The following is a 20,021-nucleotide window of genomic DNA, read 5'->3' on the forward strand; positions in this document are numbered from 1 at the left end:
CTCTCTCTCTCTCTCTCTCTCTCTCTCTCTTTCCTCTCAGGTGTGAAGTGGAGGGCCTCCAAAACACAGACCAAGACTGGTAACATTTGTTTATGTCTCTGTACTTTGTGTGTGTATTTCCATGCAAACATTTACCATGTGCACCCAGGGGCATAGCTCAAAATTCTGGGCCCAGTAGAAAGACTGATTAGATTCTCTAAGGGCCCCTCCCTACATCCACAGCTATTCATTCTAGCATCTTTTTAGGCCCCCCTCACATGATGGCCCAGGGTACTCAATCCCCTATTCACCCCTAGTCTGACACCCCTGCGTGCACTGCTGTAGCACTTTATAGTATCACAGTAGTGCTTCACATTGTTTGTGTGAAAAAAGCTTAGCGCTTTCTGCAGATGAAGTTGATAGCAGAGTGATGCAGAAATCTACATTCGCCCTGCCAAAACGTCATCAAACCCAGAATATATCCATGTGTGAGTTGCTGCATGTAGCGTCCGTGTTCATCTGCTGTTGTAATTGGATTTTACTTCACTTGATTACCCTTACCTTGATACCCCCCCCCACAATAATGAATCAATGAGTAGAGCAGTCTTCTAAATCAGAATAGAGGAACTAAAGCTTCAGTGCAATGTGGCGGGCATTGTCATTGCATAATCTAAGATCTGAAATTTGCAGCACTTCTATATTGCATTGTCAGACGTTCTTTAAATGAGATTTCATATTTGTTTATGTTCAAAGTTGTAACAGCGTACGCATCAATGTGTGTTTTAGGCTGCATGTATCACCCAGCAGAGCTGTACTCTGGCCGTAACGCATGGGTCTCCTATCAAGCGGGAGGACCTAACAGAGGGCAATGGGCCCCTGTTAACAGTCGCCCCTGGAGCCACACAGACAGGTCTGCAGCACCATCACAACACTCACACACTTACCCCGATTTCACTGGCTGCCTCGTGCCAAACCAAGCGTCTTGCCTGCCCGACTCGCAGATTAGTTTGTAGGATTATTTTGGTCATTTTAGGCATTTATTTGACAGGACAGCTGAAGACATGAAAGGGTAGAGAGAGGGAGAATGACATGCAGCAAAGGGCCGCAGGACAGAGTCAAACCCGGGAGTAGACCTCTTTATATGGGCGCCCGCTCTACCAACTGAGTTATCTGGGGGCCCCTGAGTCAAAGATTATATTGTCTCTACTTTGTACAATCACATTTTCATTAAGCTAGTATCTACCTTCTACTCCAAGCACTTCTACAGTTAACTCCATGTCTTCTCCTCTTCTGGTGTTGTCTTCATGAAAAAGATCTGTGATGTCTATTATGTTATTCCACCTCCAAGATGAATCTCTCGTTGTCCGTGGTGTTGTTAAGGAGACATAAACGATACGGGGGGGTGTATTAACTAGTAGTACCCAAAAGAAATGCTCCTGACGTTGTTTCCCATTTTGAGTGTTACAAAATCAGCAATCAGCAAGGAAAAACTTGATTAAGAAATTTCAAAACCAAACAGCGTACATACACAGCAGCATGCACTTGGAAAAAAAAGACTAGCAAGAAGTTTTAGAACTACAGGGTTTGTTATATTTGCTTATGGGCTGTTGTGTCAAGTCGCGGCTGCATTATTATCTCGGGACTATACATGTTATGTGTGTTTTTTCACTACCGCAGATGCCAAGGAGGGCGCAATCAATCATATCCAGCATCAAGTCGTCTTTATAATAGGTGGGTAAAACAGTTTTGCAGTTTTGCGTCTTAAGGCACAGGTAATCGTTCTCAAACAAGATCTGAACTGCAGTCCATTTGTTACTGAAACAACTCAGCTTCACTTGTTCTTGGCCCCTGAGCAGCAGAACAGCCCAACACTTGACCATCAGAGTTGTTGCTTAGTTCAGTTGTTTTTTTGCCCAGGGGGGAGAGGACAGTCAACCATGTCCAGGACAAGGGTGTCTCGAGGGGACACAGACAGCCTCTACGTCTCTGGGATGGCAAAGAGGCCTTTGAGGCCCAGAACTGGCACCACAACTCCACACGCTCATTCCACAACAGAGCTGGCACCAACAGCGGTTACCTAACAGGACCAGAGGAGCGCTACACGAACTGGGACAGCAGTGTCAGCAGCTCGGTGGTGAGACCTGCAGACCCTGAACAGTACTACTTTCAAAAGAATTCACACTGCATGAACTAGAAGTTCTTTGACTCGTAGAGAGGCCTGGAACAATTATTACAGAATTATCTAATTGTCAATTTGTTTACATATTCGCAGTTTCTTTGTTGAGTCGCAATTATTAATTATTAACATTAGCTAAGGTCTTAATGCATATGATTGGCAATTGTTGATTTTGTTTAGATGTGACAAATTGTAATTAATTAAGTGATTATTGGTCAGATTGTATATTTTTGTTATTATTTCAATTGTTAGTGGTTGGCACTTGGCCCTATACATGTTGGTAGCAACAAAAAACGGGGGTACAGTTAAAAAAAAATATTATAATAATAAAGTCAATGTTTACTTCATAGGCTGTGTACTTGTGTTATTACATTATGTGGGTCACATAAAAGTGATAACTAAAAGATGTATCCTGGGATTCATTCAAAACTTTTAAATGTTAAAGTAGCAAATAAATTAAGAATTTTAAATTTGACTAAAAGAGTTATATTGTTAATTGCAATTGTTTTGGAGACAATTAATTGTACAGCTCTACTCTTTGATGTCTTTTTTTTAGCATGGCGGTCCTCGCCTGCATCGCAACAACAGAGAACTCCAGTCCCCACCGCCGGAGAGATGGGCCCCCTCCGACTGCCGCAGGAGCTTTCCAGACAGAATGGTAAACAACAGACCAGGACCCTGGAAACGGCCGGCCCTCCACCAGCGGCGAGACCCCCTGCACCAGCACAGTCCCCCTCCACAGCACCCGTTATCCCCAAGGGAAGAGTGTCCAGCCAAGAGGAAAAGGGACTCTGGCCCGGATCAGGTAGAGTTTGGTGACTTATTACAGTTCTCAACCTTTTTTTTTTTTTTTAAATAATGTACCCCCCTTCAAATATTTTTTGGGTAGAAAAAAGCCTAGCTATATAAAGAATATATAATATAAAATACATACATATACAAAATATACTATATATAATACAGGAACTATTTGAAGTTAAATGAAGGGTGGGAAAAAATAACAAGCTTCAGCTTTGTCCCGCTCCTTTTCAGGCAGAATGAACATACACTTGATAGGTCATATTTTTCCTTTTGGTGTGTTGCTGTGCACTGCTATGCATTGTGTTTAGTGATATTTTTGTTTGGAATAAAAATAAAGAAAGACAGAAAGAGGCATAACACAGCAGTGTCTGATTTACTTAACAATATTGTCACTGAAAAACATTTAAATGCTACATTCCCACATTTAGAATCACTAAATCCGTTAAATATTATAGTGTATACTTATTTTAGGAATTATGGATGACTGAAATTTTTTTTAATTCAAATGTTTAAAAAAATCTTACGTACCCCTGCAGTATTCCAAAGTCCCCCCCCCCCTTACGAGAAACATTGGCTTAGCGCAACAAACTTTGACTCCATTGTTAAAGGTCCCATGACATGGTGCTCTTTGGATGCTTTTATATAGACCTTAGTGGTCCCCTAATACTGTATCTGAAGTCTCTTTATATAGACTTAGTGGTCCCCTAATACTGTATCTGAAGCTTTTATATAGACCTTAGTGATCCCTAATACTGTATCTGAAGTCTCTTTTATAAGACCTTAGTGGTCCCCTAATACTGTATATCTGAAGTCTCTTTTATATAGACCTTAGTGATCCCCTATATATGTATCTGAAGTCCTTTTATATAGACCTTAGTGGTCCCCTAATAATGTATCTGAAGTCTCTTTTATATAGGCATTAGTGGTCCCCTAATACTGTATCTGAAGTCTCTTTTATATAGACCTTAGTGGTCCCCTAATCTGTATTGAAGTCTTCTTTATATAGACCTTAGTGGTCCCCTATAACTGTATCTGAAGTCTCTTTTATATAGACCTTAGTGGTCCCCATACTGTATTGAAGTTCTTTTATATAGACCTTAGTGGTCCCTAATAATGTATCTGAAGTCCTTTTTAATAGGCCTTAGTGGTCCCCTATACTGTATCTGAAGTCTCTTTTATAACCTTAGTGGTCCCTAATACCATATCTGAAGTCTCTTTTATATAGACCTAGTGGTCCCCTAATACTGTATCTGAAGTCTCTTTTATATAGACCTTAGTGGTCCTAATACTGTATCTGAAGTCTCTTTTATATGACACTTAGTGGTCCCTTATATGTATCTGAAGTTCTTTATATAGACCTTAGTGGTCCCATATACTGTATCTGAAGTCTTTTATATAGACCTAGTGGTCCCTACTACTAATCTGAAGTCTCTTTTATATAGACCTTATGGTCCCTAATACTGTATCTGAAGTCTTTTTATATGACCTTAGTGGTCCCTAATACTGTATCTGAAGTCTTTTTATATTGACCTAGTGGTTCCCTAATACTGTTCTATATCTTTTATATAGACACTAGTGGTCCCTAATACTGTGTCTAAAATCTCTTTTATACCTTAGTGGTCCCCTAATACTGTATCTGAAGTCTTTTATTATTGACCTTAGTGGTTCCCTAATACTGTATCTAAAGTCTCTTATATAGACCTAGTGGTCCCCTAATACTGTGTCTAAAAATCTTTTATACCTTAGTGGTCCCTAATACTGTATCTGAAGTCTCTTTCCCAAAATTTGGTGGTGCAGAACTACAGCCACTAGAGCTAGTCCCACAATGAGCTTTTCGTAGTATGTGCCATTTCTGATTCTGTAGTTTTGAGGAGGAGGGGGGGGGGGCAAGGTAGAGGCTGGGGGTGTGGCCTTGGGGGGCCATAGGCAGAATGGAGGAACCCATATTAATGTTAAAAAAACTCATAAAGGGACATTTTCATGCCATGGGACCTTTTTAAATCTAGCCTGTTTATCTGTACACAGCCTTTCATTCATGTGCAATAGCACCACCCGTTGGTAAAAACCTAATCTAGTGTGACGGGATATTTATGCTTGTCTGTTTAGTCATCTCATCCTGGATCAAGGCATTTACCTTTACTTGCCCCCCGCTGCAACCAAGATGACTGGAAGCCTCTTAGTGACAGATCGGGTCAAAGCCACCACTCTGACTACAGGACCTCAACAACACAGCAACAGGTACTGGGAGCTTCTGTAATCAGTGTCATTGTACATGTACAACGCAATCGAATGCAGTACTTTTAGTGCAAAACATCGGCAAAAAGTGCAAAGCAGGTTAATAAATAAATGACTATAAAGGAGCCTCTAAAAGTCTCTAAAAATAAATAAATAGGCTTTTTTTTAAAGAAAGTAAAAACACAAAACACAGGCATATCATACAAAAGTGAGGACATTCACTGCATGATTTATCCTTTAGACTCAAGAAGCGTTGAATGCAGTAATGGCTTCGGGATAAAAACTGTTTCTGAGGCTCTTTGTTCTTGTAATTGTCCTGAAACGTCTGCCTGAGAGCAGCAGTTCAAACAGAGAGTGTCCAGGGTGAGACGGATCTTTTAGTATGTTATGCGCTTTTTTCTTTTTTTTTCTTCTTTTTTTTTTTACTACAAAATGAAACGGGGCAAACATCAGTTTAGTTGATTTCTGTTTTTTTTTTTTTTTAAATGTGCAGGAAAACTCTAAACTGCGAGCTGGAGGACACGGCTTCAGTAACAGTCACCTAGCGGCTCCAAATTACAGTTGTGGCAGCAGACCACCACATCATGGAAGCAGGGCGAAGGTCGACCGGAAAATCTCATCTTCACCAGCAGACCACACCCGTGTGCCTTACAGCCACCAAAACCACCATTACCACTATCAACGGCACACAGGCCACCCCAGAGCCCTACAGCACAACCCGCCGCTACACCCTCTGGGGGAGAAGGACTCCTGGAGCCATCACCACAAACCAAGCACAGTGAGAAAGACACATTTAACCCTTTGCAAAAGAATTGGTCCGCAAGTGCCTACATTGGTATGTTTTCTCATTGTGATGTCAGTTTTTGGAGTATCTTCAAATGCTTCATGTCCCTAAAATCAGTACACCCTAAGCTAAAGGTCAGTAAACCATAACTATTAATACAAGTATTTAAGTTTTGTCATAAATTAAACGCGTTCCCATGTTTTTGAGTCATGCTCAATTTTATGAGCAGTGCAGAAAGGCGTTTTCATTCATGATTTCATTTTTATAGTTTCTAGTGGCTTTCTGCAGGACCTCCGTTATCTAAGGGTTTAACAGCATGAACACACATCAGTTATTTCTAAATCAAAAAAGTAGAGCGTGTTACATTCTGTATCCAAAGCAATTCTGTTGATTAATCAAGTACATTAGACATTAAGCTCCCAATATCTTTTCTACCCCCCCAACTTTATTAAAAAGAAACATTAAAATACACAACATTTCAGGGGCGCCTGGATAGATCACATGGTAGAGTGTATGTCCTATGTAGAAAGGCTCAGTCCTTGTTCCAGCGGCCACAGGTTCAACTGCCCCCCCCCTTTACATCTTCAGCTGTCCTATATAATGCCTAACATGCTTTAAATTATACAACATTTCAGACACACATATTTAATAAGGATCTAGAGAAACAATAATGCCATTTCACCAGGCCTTAGTTGTTATTGATGACATCATGAATGTAAGTAGAACAGTAAACGTATTTGATTCTATGTAATTGATGGTCTTATCCCTGAACAAAAGTCTAAACGGATGTTATTCTAACTCTGCAGGAACCTCAGCGCACTCATCAAAGGGGCAATTCCTGGGACCCAGCCCTCTCCAAGTCTGCTGTTACAGACTCCCCTCCCTATTCGTCCCTCCTCTGCAGCCCTAAAGCTGGAGATTCTACTGCCAGCAGCAGTCCACGTGCTCCTTCCAGTCCCTCTTCCTACACAGTGGCCAGTGGCAGAAAAGATCCACTAATGATTCGTCAGTGTAGTCCTGGCCTCAGTGGACAAAAGAAACTCCAGGGAAGCCCCAGTCACACCCCGAGACCTGGCCTGACATCCACAACGTCTCTCACATCCCACGCCGCTGCGAAATCCAGGTTTTCAGACGTCAAATATCGAAAGACCTCGCAGCCCATCCGCTCGCGACAGTCCCCCCACTGCAGGTCAAGAGCGACCAAGCCTGAGAAGGAGTCGGAAGAACACAAAAAACCCGAAAGGCTGGTGAAAAAGGAGAGAAAGGGTGAGGAGAGAAAGAGGCGGAAGAAAAAAGAGGAAAAAAGGTTGTCTGAGAAACAAAAGAAGAGGGACAAATCAGCAAGGAGGGAAAGAAAGTTAGGCTTGAAAGCTAATGTCAACTCTTCAGGAGAGGCCAATATGAGTAAAATGAAGAGTGCAACTGAGTCCCCAGAGAGTCAGTGCCAGTCACCGGCCAAACACAAGCACAGGGAGAGGAGTGAGGGAGCAGAGAGGACACACAGGCCGTCCACAAATACTCCTCATCCCAGCTGCACATCGCAACCATCCTCAAAATCCAGAAATCCTAAAATGCCCAAGAAGAATGGCAGTCCCCCAAAACTTCCTGTCAGGAAACAACTAATCCAGTCTCTTCCCAGGAACACCAGCCCCATCCAGACTAGCAGGTTGCCCACCATGGTATCACCCCGATCACAGGCAAAGCCCGATGACACACTCTCCTCCCTTTTATTTAAAGCCTTAGCGCCTCTCAGTACAGCACGTCACGTAAGCAGCGAGCAGCCCATCCACGGCAAAGACGCTGGGCAGGGAGGGGTTCTCAACGCTCCAGACCTACAGCCTGTGGGACATTTGAGGGAAATGGACGACAACCTCGCGAATACTCCTCCTGTTCTCAGCTGGCAGGGCTCTCCAGTTTCAACTTTGGGAGAAGATGAAGAGGAGCTGGAAAAGGGAGTGATAAGTAGACCCGTTCTTCAGCCCAGCCCCACCCAGTGCTTCTCTCCGCCTCCTCCGCTTGTCGACAGCGACGGCATCGACGATACCAATAACGAGCCTTGTGAAAGCACACCGGCTGATTATTCCCACGATGGCGCGTCCGAAGTCCGCGATCTGCCTCATGCGACGGAACAAGTGGCAGAGGAAGAAAAGGAAGAAGAGGTGGACAGCGGCAGGGAAACATCCGGCTCTCTTCTCTGTGAGCTTCGCCACCACAAAACCGGTTTAGATGATGTCTTCCAGAGCCTGGCTAACTTTCTCGGAGGCCAGAGGGTCACATGTCGTGGCGGTCCGTTTGGGGGGCTTCCAGCTGGCACCAACAGAGGAGTGAAGTACTCCTCGTCTTTTGAACTGGGGCCGGAGATTCATGAGCATCAGGATTTCTCCCCCATATCAGAAGCTACAGCATCGTCCACACCGGGTAATCAGTCACCAACTCACACTACCTCAGACACGCTTTTGGAATCCTACAGTCCGACACATCTGGGGGAGCCTGTCGCGGACACCCCCGTGCAGGAGAAGCAGGAAGATATTGAGAATGACATAAAAGTAGAACAAGAGGGCGTGGATGTGGAGATCCACACTGAGAGTACAGAGTCGTCTCTTTTGGACGGCTCGCTGAGTGCAAAGCTGAGACTGACCACAACACATGCAGCCTCTTTCACCAGCCTCATCACGGTCTCTACCACGGAAGAGAGAGTACCAAGCAAAGAGACAGAATGCATAGGTACAAACAGAAAGAGAAAACGAAAGGCTAAGGAGGGAGAGATCAAGATTAAGATAAAGACAGAAGAAAGCAGCACCGTCTGTCCTAAAAACAAGGCAAAGAAAATAAGGGATTTGGAAGAAAGGGATGTTTCCTCCTCAGTGCTCATCATCTCCAGAAAGTCATCCACACCTCTCAAAGATAGCACGAAGGGCCAGATTCCTCAGGAAAATCTAACCCCACATGGCATACACATCCAAAAAGAAAAAGTGAACACGGGGAACGCTGAGGTGAAGACGAGAACGGAGAAGAAGAAGGAAGATGCCAGTGAGTTAGAAAATAACTCAGCAGCTGGAAACCCGAACACCCAGACCTCAAAATCAGCATCAACTGTGTCAAGTGCAACAATCAGTACATCCAAAATATGTGTTTCCAACCCAGTGAGTAAGCCTCCCTGCTCATTGGCTCCGGTTGACCCGCTCAAACTGAAGGCATTGTCCATGGGCTTGGTTAAAGAGCTAAAGATCCTCTTGTTCAAAGTGGAGAGTGTCGGAAGACAAACATTCAACATATCAGAGATAAAAGAGCAAAGACTCCCACTTTCCAAGATCAGCATTAAAAACACGGGCGCTGAGGTGGTCAGAGCTTGCAAGTGAGTAGTCTGGACATCTCACACATTCACTCTTTCCCATCCTATGCAGACCTTTTACACCAAACGACTTTTCAAGCGATTCCACTGTCACAGACATGTTTCCAATATCGGAATGAAATCAGGAGCGTCTTGATAGAGCTGGGGCGGCGCTCCCGTCGTCTCAATCCTTTGGTGTTAGCTGGTCAAAAAACTCAAGCCGAGCTTTCTTAATGCAGTTTTTTTCTCGTCTAAATGTTACGACAAAATCAAACGTGTTTTGTTGTTATCTTACGTTTGGTAAGGCGAGGCAAGGCAGCTTTATTTGTATAGCACATTTCAGCAACAGGGCAATTCAAAGTGCTTTACATAAAGAGATTAGATTAAAATAGTAAAAGTTACATTGCAGTAAAATAAATGAAACATTAAAGAGTAGTTAAAAACAGTTAAACATATAAAAGCAGATAAACAAAGCTGATTTCAGGCTGCTAGTATGGGACAGTGTGTTAGCCGCTGCCCCACACACGTTATCGGAGCCAAACTTTGTTGACCAATAAGATAGGCACTCTACACAGGCAGAACCATATGTCTCTACCATCTCATCCACCACGGGCCCCGTAGGATCATGGGACTTTGTACTCTGGTAGTAAAAATCTTCTAGTCTGTGACTAAAAAACTCAGTGCCATTATGACAGATCGTCTTTATGTGTGAGATAGTGTCACACTTTTGTATTTTTTTAGTGTTTTTAGAGTTTTCTAGTGTATGGTAGGCATTAGTTGTTCCTTTTAATGTATTTTGTCATTTTTCTGCTCTGTTATCTTTTTCCAGGGGGACATGGGTGAAGGGCAAATTCAAGGAGTCCTTCCTGCTTCCCGCCTTCTCTGTTAAACCTAAAATTGCCTCCGAGACCCCGATTCCTCGTGAAAAGCTTAACCCTCCGACACCAAGCATCTATGTGAGTCCACTCAGATAAGCGTCGTCAACATGGTACAGCCCAACAAGTTATATCATCCGGTATTAACTCCGAGCAATGTGTTTTTAGCCATGCTAGAGGCATGGTTCTAGGGATGGCAGTGTCGGCCTTTAGGTCCGTCCAAAACTTTGCTTTAAACTGAAATATCTCGATGAGTATCGAATGTATTGGCATACGATTTTGTACAAACATTCACATTCCCCTCATGATGAACCGTAACGCCCTCGGTGAGCCCTTCATATTTCATCTACCGGCAAAATTTTAATTAGTCTAATCCTTTATGACTACATACTCGCATAACTTCTGGCATTCCCATCAGCCTCAGCCGTACTTTGTGTTTAGTGCTAATTAGCAAATGTTAGCATGCTGACGTGTTAAACTAAGGTGGATCCAACACATGACATCAGCATTCTAGCATTGTAATTGTGAGCATGTTAGCATGCTGACGTTAGCATTTACCTCAAAGCACCGCTGTGCCTAAGTACAGCCTCAGAGAGCCCCTAGCATGGCTGTAGACTCTTAGTCTGGTTTTCATATAAATAAAAAAATCATACCTGCAAAATACCACCATACATCTTGAATTATGTCTTGGATTGTTTTCTCGATAGCAGCAGAGAGACTGCCTTAGACATCTACACGTTACCAACCTACTGTCAGTATTTTTCATTTGTTTTCAAGACAAAAATTCATTCCTCCGCTGCGTTCAAATGTTCATAATCATTCTGCGTTTCTTTTGCAGTTGGAGAGCAAGAGGGACGCATTCTCTCCAGTTCTGCTGCAGTTCTGCACTGATCCCAAAAATGCAGTCACTGTCATCAGAGGCCTCGCCGGCTCCCTCCGCCTTAGTGAGTCTATACACCACACTGCTCTCGTTTCATTTAACCCCATCAAATTACTCTATTAAGCCCTGCAACATTTATCAAATTCCATTTAACCTTAATGGGTTTTGTAGCTTTGGGTTTTTATTAATACATTGACATTATTTAGAGCCTTTTATTCATTGTTTTCTGAAACCTGTCATGCAAGGGGCAGGGCAGGAGAAAGGAAAGGCTCTTATTGATAAACTGCCCCACTACCTTACAGAAGGGCTCTGTTACTCAGAGGGACCTTGTCAGACTCGCTCTGCTGACTGTCTTTCGCTTCATGTTCCAAAAACCTCGGTCGGAGCATGGAAAACAAAAGGCCTCACCCCCAGCCACCCCCTATATAAAATGTCATGGGACCTTTAACAACATACAATTCGCAAAAAGAACACAATGAGGGCTGCTTCTCAATGATTTTTTTCCAGTTTACACAACAAAGGTGGGATGGGATTATCTTGTATGTAGGAGAATGTTTTACACATGACATTTTAGACATTTAATATTCTGAGTAAATTATACAGTACAAGAATATGTGACGGCCATACTTGGTCTCAACTGGCCTCTTCTCCATGCTGTATCTTTCACATTACATTACAATCTGCAAAATACAGCACCACATCCTCACAGCCACAATTGTGTCTTTATGATATATCATATTTGACTGCAGAACATGTATGCTCAACAATGACGTGATGGCATGGCCACTGGTAGGCTATGGTCCAGGAATGCTACTTTGGATGTATTTACATATTTTAGTGTGTGTGTTTTACAATCATCCAGTGTAGATAAAAAAAATCTTATTTCTCTTCCTACACCCTTTTCTCTGTGTCATTTTCTGTATTCAAAGAATGAATATAATAAAATACAAAGTTTGGAAATTGGTATTTATCTGATAATTATCCTTGTAACTGTATGTTCTCTGCTTTCCTCTCCCTATGTGAGACCTCGGTCTGTTCTCCACCAAATCTCTGGTGGAGGCCAATGCGGAGCATGCAGTGGAAGTGAGGACTCAGGTTCAGCAGCCCGCTGATGAGAACTGGGATCCCTGTGGTTCCACGCAGACCTGGCCCTGCGAAAGCAGCCGCTCACACACCACCATCGCCAAATACGCTCTGTACCAAGCCTCCAGCTTCCAGGAGAGCCTACAGGTAAACATTTCACCGATCATCAATTTACTTGTACTTAGAATTCAGTTCAGGACGGTTGTAGGATTCATGTACAGATACTCTGCCTTTCCACACAGGGATGAACGAAAACTCCCAGTATTCCCATATATGACTATTTTGACGATGGCGAACACGCATCCCCCTGTGATCAGGTGACAGTCATCTGAATTACTGAAACAAATGCAGAGTTGCAAAGTTTTTTTCTGTCCAGATCAGAGAGTTAGGTGAATTCAATTTGGAACTCTCTAAACATCACAAAAAGAAATAAGGATAACACCAGAGAAGAGAAGTGTTGGTTTAACAACAAATGTGCTGAAAGTTGAGCCTGTCTTTGTTTCATCTCTGGTGTATTTTTTATATCCACACATATTGTGGGTAAATAATGATGTATTTTGCATAATATTCTTTTTTTGTGAAGATTATTTTCATGGCATTTTAGGCCACCGCGAGGACTTAGCCTCTGTACATAGGGCGGGTGCTCTACCAGGGGAGCTTCCCAGGTGCCCCCATTGTCACATAATCTTTGACCAGGACTAAGCTTGAAAGGGAATTATATAGTCAGGGTGCGATTTGCCAGGATGGGATGCGTGGGATTTCCCCCTTTCTGGTCTACATATCCCTGCCCCCCCCAGAGTGACCAATGCTACTTCACCAATAGACTATTATATACCTAAAATAGAAGTGTTTTGAACTAAGTAAAGCTCTGTAGCGTGAACACTCTAGAGTGTGAGACAAAATCCGAGCAGCGGTGGCTGGTTGTATTTAGCCGCTACAGAGCTCCAGGTCGCTGGCTATCAGCAGCAGTATGGTAGGCTGGATTAAGACATTCCCGAGGAACAAAAAAGCGTTTCCTAGGTGAAAATATTGTGTTTTCTTTGCAAAGTGAACTCTGCTCTCGGGCTTGAAAGCTCTGTATTTTCCATTGAATATTGAAGTGCACACAGTATTTAAGGATTTGGCATGCCTGGCCGAGTGGCACTACATTTATGGTATTGCAAGGGGGATTTTATTCTGGTATGTTTTGTTTTGTTATGCATGATTAGCTGTTGGCCAACCTGTCAGCTAAGCTCATGTAGATGTGTTATAGGAGGAGAAGGAGAGCGAGAATGAAGATGAAGGAGAGCAGGCCAAGTCTTCAGACACATCAGCTGCCACTAAAGCCGCCCTGACATCAGCCAACCGTAAAGGCAGCCCTGCTACGACTAAAGCCAGTTCTGCCACCTTCCTAAGCAAAGCCCAACCTGTTCATGGCAACGGCACACCCAGGTTAGCTCAAAACTGTGATCTCTCTGTACAAAGAATTAACTCTTGACGGCGGTAACAATACTCAACTCGGTATGTGGTCTCTTCCCCCCAGCTCAGAGCAGAAAGCATCTGGAAAAATCATTAAATTTGGGACCAATATTGACCTTTCTGACCCTAAAAGGTGAGATTATGTTATTAAATTCTGCCCAGTCAAACTGAGCTCCAGTGGTAAATTTGAGGTACTTGTACTTTACTTGTCGTGCCACTTTCTACTTCTACTCCACTACATTTCAGAGAGAAATATTACTCTACATCAATCTGACAGCTTTAATAACTTTACAACACAAAACACATATAGTTTATTAAATACAATGTTTTATTATAAATTAAACTATCAACCACTATAACGACCTACAAGTCCAGCTGAAATAATCAGCCCATTAAACACTTTGTTTCCAGTTTCTAAAATGGGACGATTTTTCTGCATTGAGTACTTTTACTTTTAATACTTTTAAGTACATTTTCCTGATGATACTTACATACTTTAACCTAAGTAACATTTTCAATGTAGGACCTTTACTTTACTTTACAGCATGGTATTAGTACTTTTACTTAAGTAAAGGATCGCAATACTTCTTCCACCACTGCTGAACTCACTGAGAGTATTTGTACTTTTACATTACGCGGCATATGTTGTTATTAGGTGGAAGCCCCAGCTGCAGGAGCTTCTGAAGCTGCCTGCTTTCATGCGTGTTGAATCCAGCAACAACATGCTCAGTCACGTCGGTCACACCATCCTGGGCATGAACACCGTCCAGCTGTACATGAAGGTGCCAGGCAGCCGCACGCCAGGTCAGTGTCTGTGTCTGACAGCCCAGTTAGGCACTAGTGAACCTCTGACAGGGGTTTCAGAGGAAGGACGTTTTCTGAATGAAGAAACTGACTGTTTGCGCATCTCATCAGGTCATCAAGAGAACAACAATTTCTGCTCAGTAAACATCAATATCGGGCCTGGTGACTGTGAGTGGTTCGCTGTTCACGAGCACTACTGGGAGGCTATCAACGACTTTTGTGAGAAGTGAGTGAAGAGGCTTTTTAGCAACGCACGTAGCGATAAGCTACAGTTTCTGTGCATGCGGAAATTGCATTGTTGTCATCCCCAGGCATGGAGTAGACTACCTGACGGGGTCGTGGTGGCCAGTCCTGGAAGACCTCTACAGCTCCAACATCCCTGTGTACCGCTTCATTCAGAGGCCGGGTGACCTGGTGTGGATTAATGCGGGGACTGTGCACTGGGTCCAGGCGGTGGGCTGGTGCAACAACATCGCCTGGAATGTGGGACCACTCAACTGTAAGTTTCAAGGACCAAAAAAAAAAATGGATGGAAAATGGAAAGACAGCAGCTAAAAGCTTGATATTCATGTGATGGTCTTTGTGTCAAATTACAAGTTAAATACCTGTTAAATATTTGCTGCCTACTTTCAGTCTCACCGCTGTTTTGTGTATTTTTGCTCTCCCAGCGTACCAGTATCAGCTCACCCTGGAGCGCTATGAGTGGAACGCGCTAAAGAAGGTCAAGTCAATTGTTCCCATGATCCACGTTTCATGGAATGTGGCTCGCACCATCAAGATCACCGACCAGGATACCTTCAAGTTGATCAAGTAAGATCTCGCATTGCCAGACCCATCTCCACAGCGCTGTGGAGTAAGGTCTGGCCGCACTACACATATAGTGCATTCTAAGATTGGAAAAGAAAAATGCTCTGGTTTTTTTCCATGTCTGTAAACTAAACACAATCGTCTTGGGTGGCTCTGAGCTCCAGACGCAGAGATGGTGGCTCTGCAAAATAGTCTCTGGAAGGAAGATGTTTTAGTGGAGCATTTTCACCCTGCAAAAGAAAACGACACACACCATCATAAATAAAGTTCACACAATACAGTAACTTGAGCCATTTGAATTAGCTGGATACATGGTTAAATGTAATTTGCTCTTATCAGTGTGTTGCCGCCGTGTGCATTTTCTCCATAGCAATCCTGCCAATCACTCCCACAACGTCCCATTTAGATAGTAAATGCCGTAAACAGATCATATTCCCTGAAAGAACCAAGCAGGCCTGCCTTGTTGCACAATCCAAATTTCCTTCAAAACTTCCCATTTTTAGTACGTAGCTTGCTAGCTCAGAGTGTGTTTGTCAAAGCGTTTGTGTGTGTGTGTGTGTTTTGAGTGTGTGTTTGTTTACATCTTTCACTACCCGCTGCTCTGTCTCGCTCAGACACTGCCTGATGCAGTCCATCAAGCACATCCAGATTCTGAGAGACCAGCTGGTGGCTGCAGGGAAGAAGATCTGTTACCAGAGCCGCGTGAAGGACGAGCCAGCCTACTACTGCAATGAGTGTGATGTGAGTCCCTCTTCCCCTGGCCTCACTGTCTGCCCATACAGGCACATTTGCGTATGTTGTGATGCATGTGCTTCTTATACTGTCCATATTTAATTCTGGTCTCTAGACTTTATCCCTGAACTATTGGACTTATTTGCACTACCACCATGACACACAGAGCACCTTACCTTACTATCTATGTAAATGTAAATGCCAACGCTAGCGCTTTTCCCAGTCTTAACAACTGCTCAAAGCGCTTTTACATCTACAGGATACAGTCACCATTCACACACATTCATACACTGTGGCCGGGGCTGCCGTACAAGGTGCCACCCTGCTCTCGATAAACATTCACACACATCACACTCCGATGCCAGGGGGCAACTCGGGTTCAGTGTCTTGCCCAAGGACACTTCGACAATGACTGCAGGGCGGGATCGAACCACCAACCTTCCGATTGGCAGGCAACAACCCCTACCACTCCACAGCCGCCCCAATCTCTCTCTCTCTCTCTCTCTCATCTCTCTATATCTATCTCTCTCTATCTATCTATCTATCTATCTCCTATCTATCTATCTCATAACAAACATATGAACTGCAGTACCCAAACTGTGTCTGTGCAGGTGGAGGTGTTTAACCTGATGTTTGTGACCAGCGAGAACAGCAGTAAGAAGAGCTACATGGTGCACTGCGAGGACTGTGCACGAGCTAAGAACCGATCGCTGGCGGGGGTCGTGGTGCTGGAACAGTATCGGATAGAGGAGCTGATGAGAACCTACGACACCTTCACGCTGGTCAGTCTCACTTTCAAGTCTTGTACACTAACCAAAGTAGTTTTAAGAAAGGTTCTAAGACTAGACCAGGTACAAACATGGACTCATATTGCTTCCCGTATCATATGGTCTTCTTCTACAGTGTGAAGTGGCAGGGCTGCAAGCAAAAGAAAAAATGTATCACATATCAAATAGCGGGGGGGGGGGGGGGGGGAAGATTAGATAACTCTAAAAACAGTGATGTTGCATGATTTAGTACAATATTTTCCATTTTCCATTTTCCAAAGTAAATATTTTTAGATTATTTATTTTCTTTGAGTCGCCCATTGGTTCAGGTCATCCCAATACAACATGAAAATCAGATTTAGGAGTCTTGAAGCTTGCTTGCAAAGGGTGAGCCATTACTGTGAATACTTATACTTACTGTATATACTTATAATACTTAACATGTGTATTTGTTGTCCCAGTTCACATAATTTATTCTGTATCCGGGGACAGTTTTTGGTTGGTGTAATCATTCCACCTGTCCATACTGGTCAAAAAGAAATCCTTCCCTACTAAAGCAGTTCTAATGGAAGTGATGGGGTACAAACCCCACAGTGGCCAGCAAACACACACACAAACAAACACACACACACACACACACACAGCTTTTTTTAAGTGGCCAGCTGAGCTCTGTCACTTCCTCTTTTTTTTTTCCTCTTTTCAGGCTCCAACGCCCTCTTCAAAGTGAGGACCCGTCCCTGGTGTCTTTCAGTCATAACCAAAACTCTAATGGCAGCACAAATGTTGTCTTCAAGGCAGTCTATTGCTGCAGACACTCACTGAATCAGCCAATCACGTTTACTCAGTATTGTTTACATCAATAAGATATGGACACTCAGCCAATCCAACTATAGCTCACTGTCTTCCCCATGCCAGCTGCTGATTGGACGTGTGTTTTGTAATAGAATGACTAGACTGGTACTTCTCATGACAAGCATTTCAGATATGTACAAAAAAAAATAAAAAAAATGTGAGCACTGCTAGCACTGAAAATCAGGTTATATGTTCAACGGAAACTGCTGTGATTCAAAAGCATCAAGTAGCCGGTTCTGTGTATAAATCCAGGTACTTTTATGCAAATTCAGTATAACTTTTTTACACCAATCTAGTTATTCTACATGTCCATGAATTTGCTGTGATTCTGTTGTACCAGCAGGGGAATCGCTTCACAGGAGAAGTAGCTGATTGTCACATTTGGCATTGTATTGGTTCCTGTTTTTGTTGTTTTTTGGTATTCAGGTAAACTCTGACATTTGTAATTCCTGTCTGCATACTTTTTGAGGTGCTATTCCAATCTAATTTATTCTTGTTAGATACTATAGAAAAGTTTTACCAGCCTAGAAGTATACCACATTGGCCTTGCAAACTGTATTTAGATGAGAGGTAATTAGAGGATTAAACACACAAATAAGGATTTATGTACGTATTTAAAAAAGAAAAAACTAATTAAAAAGTTGTACCAGTTTCTCTAAAATACGGGTTTACTAGAGAACTAATATGGTTTCATTGTCAGTTGGAAATCAAGTATGTAGATGAAAAATTTGATTATTATTTTTCACAAGTCCAGCTAAATAGTCGTTGGTCAGGTTTCTATGATACGCCCGTAAAATAGACATAGGGTCTTTTTTATTTTTTGAATGGGAAAACAATCCCCCTTTTATACCTCCTTTTGTTTCTATGTTTTTGTTTCTAGATGACAGAGAAAATAAATAATTGTAAATTGTGAATGCATTTATGGGATACACAGTGGTGTGCATAGATGGTGTACAGGGGGGAGTCAACATTAATGTTGGTGTCAATGAAGTGCCCGTTACAGTCTGAAAAAAAGTAATATGTCCAAAGAGACACACAATCATAATCTTATCATGCAAACGCCATTGAGGCCAAATAGATGAGCAGACTGAATGGCACCTCATTGTTTTCATTTTGCCCCAAACATCCGTCCTGATGAGGCTCCATGCACTGCCAGGGGGGTTCATGAACTGTATTTCCAGTTTGTTGAAGAGCACATGAATTAACACATGATTAGAAAGGCCCATTCATTGTTTGTTTGATGTCTTATTTTAATAAGGCTACAAAGTCTAACCTTTGGTTTAAAATGTCATAATGCAAGGGGGAGGTACAACCAAAAGCCTTGCTTCCTACTTAAAATGGGATTGTCACTTATTCCACTGGGACTGTGTTCACATGTTATGATTTGGTGGCGAGTTAGGTTTATTTTCTATCATTTAAATAGAGGTTCAGCAGCATTACAGCTGTAAAGTCATTATACTGAAATCCCCACAGATGACAACCTTCAGAGTTCAGCCCTGCCCTCATTAGTCTGTGCACACAATTTACTGTACTTAATGAATATGTTCCCAGGTTTACTAGAAGATTTATGTAGTTCTGTTCTCAATCAAAAATCTAATTTTTATGTGGTCAAACTTGTCCACCTCAGTCTTTTGTTTTGTTGTTGCTATAATATAATACACCTTAAAAAATATTTGGTTTCAATTACTGCAATGGGAATTTCTTCCCACTTTTATACCTCTTTTTGTTGTCGGGTTCTGTTTTATGGGATTACAGAGAAAATGAAAAATTGTAAATTGTGACATTTATACTGTACATGGTTGTTTTCTTACATATTTATTGCATATCAAATGGTACTTCACTTGATAAGGGGCTACAAGGTATTTAAAAAAAATAATGTGTGGATAGGGGAGGTGCAATCAGGGAGGTGGTTTGATTTTCATGGTGCTAGACCCCTCCTTGCCTCAATGCCCCTCATTAAACAGCATATAATCATATTTGGACATAAGTCAACTCAAACCAAGCGGTTGGTGCTTAGATCCATTTCAACACAACATTTTGATGGTAACAGAAATGGAATGATGTCTTTGTACTGTATCTAACAGATGAATAAAAGATCTTTAAAAACGCTTTTTCATTGTATGAAATTCATAATCTTGTGAGGCATTAGTGGTTTTATGATGAGCATTAGCAGTAGTTGTAATTCTTGACACTTTTTCAGAGTCTTTTAGGGATGTGACTTTTAATGACGTTGAGGTTTTGTTTATTTGTCTTGTCCTCATTATTGGAATTATTTGAAGGATGTGATAATGCTCTTTTTCCTCTTGACTTGTTTGATTTATGCTGCACTTATTGTTTAAAAAAAAAAAAAACTCACATAGAAGAAAACCTGAGCCAGACCTGTCTTAAATCCCTCTGTGATTTTTCTGTGACATATTGTATTGTTGTTCAAGAAAATAAAATGTTTTTGATAAATTA

The 20,021-nt window shown here is 42.3% G+C and overlaps 1 protein-coding gene and 1 long non-coding RNA gene across 2 annotated transcripts in view; one reads left to right on the forward strand and one right to left on the reverse strand.

Moving 5' to 3' along the window:
- The window catches only part of LOC116699985 (uncharacterized), an 18,173-nt gene extending 8,679 nt beyond the window's left edge, over window positions 1-9,494 (reverse strand). The window contains exons 1-2 of the long non-coding RNA XR_004334547.1: window positions 9,389-9,494; window positions 535-540 (exon numbers count right to left, since the gene is read on the reverse strand). This is a non-coding gene — a long non-coding RNA (uncharacterized LOC116699985). The remainder of the gene's footprint in view (window positions 1-534; window positions 541-9,388) is intronic.
- Window positions 1-20,021, forward strand: part of kdm6bb (lysine (K)-specific demethylase 6B, b) — a 24,804-nt gene extending 4,783 nt beyond the window's left edge. Inside the window, exons 3-23 of the mRNA XM_032532740.1 lie at window positions 41-79; window positions 766-889; window positions 1,657-1,710; window positions 1,897-2,113; window positions 2,712-2,960; window positions 5,063-5,194; window positions 5,685-5,969; window positions 6,782-8,800; window positions 8,876-9,330; window positions 10,136-10,262; window positions 11,020-11,125; window positions 12,086-12,291; window positions 13,397-13,575; window positions 13,667-13,735; window positions 14,258-14,406; window positions 14,518-14,632; window positions 14,718-14,905; window positions 15,075-15,216; window positions 15,828-15,954; window positions 16,557-16,727; window positions 17,416-20,021. Coding sequence (XP_032388631.1) covers window positions 771-889; window positions 1,657-1,710; window positions 1,897-2,113; window positions 2,712-2,960; window positions 5,063-5,194; window positions 5,685-5,969; window positions 6,782-8,800; window positions 8,876-9,330; window positions 10,136-10,262; window positions 11,020-11,125; window positions 12,086-12,291; window positions 13,397-13,575; window positions 13,667-13,735; window positions 14,258-14,406; window positions 14,518-14,632; window positions 14,718-14,905; window positions 15,075-15,216; window positions 15,828-15,954; window positions 16,557-16,727; window positions 17,416-17,439 — 5,133 coding nt within the window. The 5' untranslated portion in view covers window positions 41-79; window positions 766-770 and the 3' untranslated portion in view covers window positions 17,440-20,021. The remainder of the gene's footprint in view (window positions 1-40; window positions 80-765; window positions 890-1,656; window positions 1,711-1,896; window positions 2,114-2,711; window positions 2,961-5,062; window positions 5,195-5,684; window positions 5,970-6,781; window positions 8,801-8,875; window positions 9,331-10,135; window positions 10,263-11,019; window positions 11,126-12,085; window positions 12,292-13,396; window positions 13,576-13,666; window positions 13,736-14,257; window positions 14,407-14,517; window positions 14,633-14,717; window positions 14,906-15,074; window positions 15,217-15,827; window positions 15,955-16,556; window positions 16,728-17,415) is intronic.

Source organism: Etheostoma spectabile, chromosome 13 (genome assembly GCF_008692095.1).
Source record: "Etheostoma spectabile isolate EspeVRDwgs_2016 chromosome 13, UIUC_Espe_1.0, whole genome shotgun sequence".
Taxonomy (NCBI): domain Eukaryota; kingdom Metazoa; phylum Chordata; class Actinopteri; order Perciformes; family Percidae; genus Etheostoma; species Etheostoma spectabile.